Source organism: Colobus angolensis, unplaced genomic scaffold (genome assembly GCF_000951035.1).
Source record: "Colobus angolensis palliatus isolate OR3802 unplaced genomic scaffold, Cang.pa_1.0 Scaffold13, whole genome shotgun sequence".
Taxonomy (NCBI): Eukaryota; Metazoa; Chordata; class Mammalia; order Primates; family Cercopithecidae; genus Colobus; species Colobus angolensis.
In genome coordinates this window covers 23,128,425-23,133,576 of record NW_012114252.1, presented here as the reverse complement: position 1 = coordinate 23,133,576, position 5,152 = coordinate 23,128,425, and the positions used below count along the sequence as shown (strand labels likewise).

At 51.3% G+C, this 5,152-nt stretch overlaps 2 protein-coding genes across 2 annotated transcripts in view; both read right to left on the bottom strand.

The window, feature by feature from the left end:
- Positions 1-5,152, bottom strand: part of ATP11A (ATPase, class VI, type 11A) — a 93,793-nt gene that overhangs the window by 49,045 nt on the left and 39,596 nt on the right. The gene's annotated exons all lie outside the window — the stretch shown is intronic.
- On the bottom strand, positions 817-2,150 carry LOC105505919 (testis-specific serine/threonine-protein kinase 1). The gene has a single exon (XM_011933915.1). The coding sequence runs from the start codon at positions 2,148-2,150 to the stop codon at positions 1,050-1,052; it is 1,101 nt and encodes a 366-aa protein (XP_011789305.1). The 3' UTR covers positions 817-1,049.

The following is a 5,152-nucleotide window of genomic DNA, read 5'->3' as shown; positions in this document are numbered from 1 at the left end:
TTTTTTTTCGGCGGAGATCCTAGTTGGGGCTGGGAAACTCCTGCAAAACTAGAGACCAGGAAGCCAGCCCGCACCCCAACCCCCACCAAAGCCACCTACTCTTCTGCGGGAGGCCAGTCCACATCCGCTCTCACCGGAGAGAGAAATTCAGCTGGATCCAAAGTGACTAATGAAGGGAAGGAAATCATGTCAAGCGAAGCCTTGAAAAAGCTGCCCTGAGACGCTGTCCCGCCGAAAGGTGTTGATCCCAAGTGTAATCCTAGTGAACCCGACTTAAGACCTCCCCATCTGAAGAACACAATCTCAAGGAAGAATTTAAGGGCAAACCCATCTACATGGTTTGGCATTCTGTAAATTATTGCCATGCTACTCCTGAGGATCTAGGATAATACTGAAAGAAGCACATATGGGGCACAAGATTTCTAACACTTTAAAGCTTAATGCTTTACAAGTATGTTTTGAGGCTTCTTTAGAAGTTTATGGATCTTGCCCAGAGCTGGAGTTGGAGCCCTGGAGGCTGCCACCGAGAGTGCCCGCGAGCCCGCGGCCCAGCCGAAGCTCTTTCCCGCGGCCTCTCCGCCCCTCGTCCCTGTCCAGCCCCGCCCGACCCCCCACCCAGTCCGGTCCCCTGACCCTCAGTCCGCCCGGTCTGGCCTCCCAGCAGGGTCACGCAGCCGCCCCGCAAGGCAGACAGCAGCCTTCCTGCTGCTCTTCCTGCTTGTGCTGTCACAGCCGCTGCGGCCAGTGGAGCCCCTCTGCGGAGACAGGCTCTGTGTCCAGCACCTGCTCCGGGTCACGCTCTGGGGAAGTAGGAGTCGCACAGCTGTCTCAGCTTTGGATTTGACTTTGGCCTCATCCACCTTGGGGCCACGCAAGAACCACGTGGGTTACCAAGTTCAAGGGGAGAGAGAGGAAACTGACGAAAACGGCGGCTCATCTGGGACTGCCTTCCTTCTCTGGCTCCACCCTGGACTTCTTCAGAGCTCGGGCTTGAAGCCTTGAGCTCCATGTTACTCCCTGGGCCGCAAGAAGCTCACTAGGCCCACTATTCAGAGTAGTGTCTCTGGAGGCTGTTGGGGGGGCCCTTCCTCTGTCTCCCTGGTCGACGGCTCGCTGGGGATACCCAGGATCTCCGACCGCCTGGACATTTGCATTTCTGCCCCCTCGGGTTTTGTCTCAGGCTGTGCCTGGGGCTGTGCCTCTCCCTCAGGCTCCAGCTTGGTGGCAGACTTCTTGTCAGAGACAGGTTCGGGGGTCCGCAAGGGTTCAGTTCCCCGGGAACTCTCCCCCTCCTTGCTGATGGCCACAGAGGGAGATCCCCATGCCTTGGGCTGCATCCAGCAGTGGCTGAGGATCTCGTCGATATGGAGCCGCCTGTTGACGTCGGGCTGCAGCATGCGGTGGATGAGGTCCTTGCAGTCGCCTGTCAGGTGCTTGGATCGTGGAAAGCTGAGGCGGTGCTCCTTCTGGATACGCAGCATCTTCTTGATGTTGGAATCGTCATAGGGCATGGAGCCGCAGACCATGATATAGAGGATCACGCCTAGGCTCCAGATGTCATACACCTTGGGCTGGTAGGGAATGCCCTGCAGCACTTCTGGGGCCGCATACGCTGGTGACCCGCAGAAGGTCTTGCTTAATGCCATGCGACCACTGTCATCCCGCAGGCAGCGCTTGGAGAAGCTGAAGTCAGACAGCTTGATGTTGAAGTCCTTGTCGAGGAGAAGGTTGTCACACTTGAGGTCCCGGTGGACGACGTCCAGGTCGTGACAGTACTTGATGGCCAAGGAAAGCTGGTGGAACTTCTTGCGAGCTTCGTCCTCATGCAGGGCTCCCTGGGTTTTGATTAACTCAAGGAGGTCGCCCTGGACCGCAAGCTCCATGACGATGTAGACCTTGCCATGTGATGTCTCGAAGATCTCGTAGATCTTGATGATGGAGCAGTGGTTTAACATGGCCAGAATCTCAATTTCCCGGGGAAGGAATTTCTCCAAGAAGTCTGCGGGGGCTTTCTTGCGGTCGATGATCTTGATCGCCACATTGAACTTCAGGCGCTCAGAGTAAGCAGATTTTACTTTTGCATAGGAGCCCTCTCCCAAATTTCTCCCCAGGAGGTAGCCTCGTCGCTTGAGGACAGTGGCATCATCCATGGTCCCAGGAGTGCCCAGTGCCTCTGAGGCTGCCCTCTACAACCCTGAGGGGCATTAGCCAGCAGTGTGCTCATTTACATCCTGGACAGAGAGTCCTTTGGGCTGGCCATGCCTGCTGTTCCTGCCTCCTAGAGGCCAAGACTCTGGAGTGGAACATTTGGCACTGTCTCCCAGGTGACTTCAGTCAGTGAAGTCACAAAGGAGGAGTGCCCTGGGGGTGGGAGGAAGTCCCATCCCTGACCTCTTTTTCTCCCCTTCAGCCCTTGATGCTGTCCACACAGGCGACCCTCAGGGGTGCAGAGCAGGGCCAAGAAGGGTGCTGTGTCAAGACGGTAGAAAGTCTCCTGGCCGTGGAGTCATGCAGTTTGAGATGTCTGGATTCTGCCCCCTCACTATACATCTCTTACCTTGTCTGAGCCTTTGATGGCTTCTTAAAGCAGCTCTGTGGGAAGACAAGCAGCAGGAGTTCTGCTCTTGGCTGTGAGCTCCCTCCTGGGGATCTGCTCAGCCACAGCCCTGGCTGGGCTCCCAGGGCAGATCTGGGGCTGGGGGCTGAAGGTGGGGCCTGGATGCCACCCTGAGCACTGGCGGCTCCTCTGAGGACGTTACAAGCAGCAAGGGCAGCACTGGACAGCGACCATCGTTTCTGCTGTCAGTGGAGCATCTGCTATGACTGGTTCTGTGTCCAGCACCTGCTCTGGGCCACACTGTCCGGGAGAAGGAGTTGCACGACTGTCCTAGACTTCAATTTGACTTTGGCCTCATCCACCTAGAAGGGGTGAGCACTTCTTCCTCACATAAGCCAGGTGGAACCCTGGGCCCCTCAGGAGTGAGTTAGTAGGGCTGGATGTCGCTCAGGCTGGGTTGGGTGCCCACCAGCTATGACCCTTCTCCCTTTTCTCTGCTCCTTCACCTTCTTCCCCAACCCTGACTGCCCACTGTCAGTCCTTTGTGTGTGGTTGGTGCTCCTTCCTCCAGACAGCCTCCTTCTCCTTCCTGCTGGGGATACCCCAAGTGCTGTCTCTTGGAAACCAAAAATAAAATTCTGATCTCCCCAGCCATCTAAAGGGACCACTCCTCTCGGCCAAGGGCATTCCAAAGTTAACCTGAAAAACTAGTTCAGGCCATGATAGGAAGTGGGAGCCTGGTAGGCCTCATCATCCCTCCTCCCTTCAGGTTTCAGGCACAGCTGAGCAGCAGTAACATCGACACAGAGACCTGAAGACTGACAACAGACTCTCGCAGTAAGACACAGCAGGCTCTGAAAGAAACTGAAGTATTTTACTGTCAAACAGATTTCTTTGACATATTTTGAAACGGTTCTGCAAAGCTGTCTCTTGTGAGGAAAATCTACATTCTGTAAAGAATCTCCTTCCCTTTCCAGGTCTTTTCTACTAAGAGAATTAACTAATTCTGATAAGAAACATTAACAGTATGTTCTTTCTGAAGCCTGATACCTGGAGGCTTCATCTGCCTAAGAACCTTGGTCCCCAGAGACAGTTCCTCCTATTGATTCCAGGTCTTTAGATAAACTCTTTGAGCCAATTGCCAATCAGAAAATCTTTGAATCCACATGACCCGGAAGCCCACCTCCCACTTTCAAGTTGCCCCTCCTCTTCCGACTGAACCCATGTATACCTTACATATACTGATTGATATCTCGTGCTTCCCTAAAATGTATAAAACCAAGTTGTCCCTACCCCCTTGGGCACTTGTTGTCAGGATCTTCTGGGGCTGTCCTGGGCCATTAATCACATATTGGCTCAGAAGAAATCTCTTTAAAAAAAAGTTTATTTATATTGCTGTCTACAATGAAAAATATCCAATGTTATGTTTACTCTTTGTAATTAAATGCTAAAAAATTAAAAAAAAAAAAAAAAAAAGCTTGAAACCTCTGGACACAAATCCAGTCAGTTCTGTTAGCTCGGGACACGGAGATAAGATTGTTTGCTTTGTTAATATTAAACAAGTTTGTGAAAGTCTTTGATTTCTTTTTCAAATAGTTTGTTGTTTGGTATATAGAATCACTACTGACTTTTGGGTGATTCTGTATCCTGCAAATTTTGCAAATCTGTTGATTAGTTCTAAAAGCTTTTTGGTGGCATCTTTAGGCTTTTCTATATATAAGATTGTGTCATCAGCAAACAATTTCACTTCTTCCTTTCCTATATGAATGCCTTTTATTTCTTTTTCTTGCCTCATTACTCTGGCTAGAGCTTCCAGCACTATGCTGAACAGAAGGGGTGAATGTGAGCAGCCTTATCTTCTTTCGGATCTTAGAGGAAAAGCTTTCACCTTTTCTCCATTGTGTGTGAAGACAAGCTTTCAGCTTTTCTCCAATGCCAGCTGTGGGTTTCTCATCTATGGCCTTTATTGTATAGAAGTACATTCCTCTACACCTAATTTGTTGAGAGATGTTATCATGAAAGGATGCTGAATTTTGTCGAATGCCTTTTCTGCATCACAGATAATCACACGGTTTTGTCCTCCATTTTGCTGATGTAATGCACCGCACTTACTGATTTGCACACATCGAGCCAGCCTTGCATCCCACAGGTGGTGCATGATCCTTTTGTGTGCTGCTGAATTGGTTTGCTAGTGTTTTGCTGAGGATTTTTACAACTTTGTTCATCAGGGGTCCTGGCCTACAATTTTCTTTTCTGGTGGTGGGACAGTCAACCCTAAGCCCGGTGCTGGTCAATGCTGCCATCACCCTCAGCTCTCAGAAAAGACGGCCCTCACTGCAATGCACGCCTGCCCGTTCAACTCGGCCTGAGGCAGGATTTGTGTTCCAAGGCACTCGTGCTCAGGAGGCAACACTGCCTTGTAGTACAGGGCACTACCTGCTCCTGACTCAGTTTCTCATCTGAGAAACAGGGCAATGACACTGAGCACACAGGACACAGAGAAGGTACACAAAGCACACACAGGACACAGGGAAGGTACACAAAGCACACACAGGACACAGGGAAGGTACACAAAGCACACACAGGACACAGGGA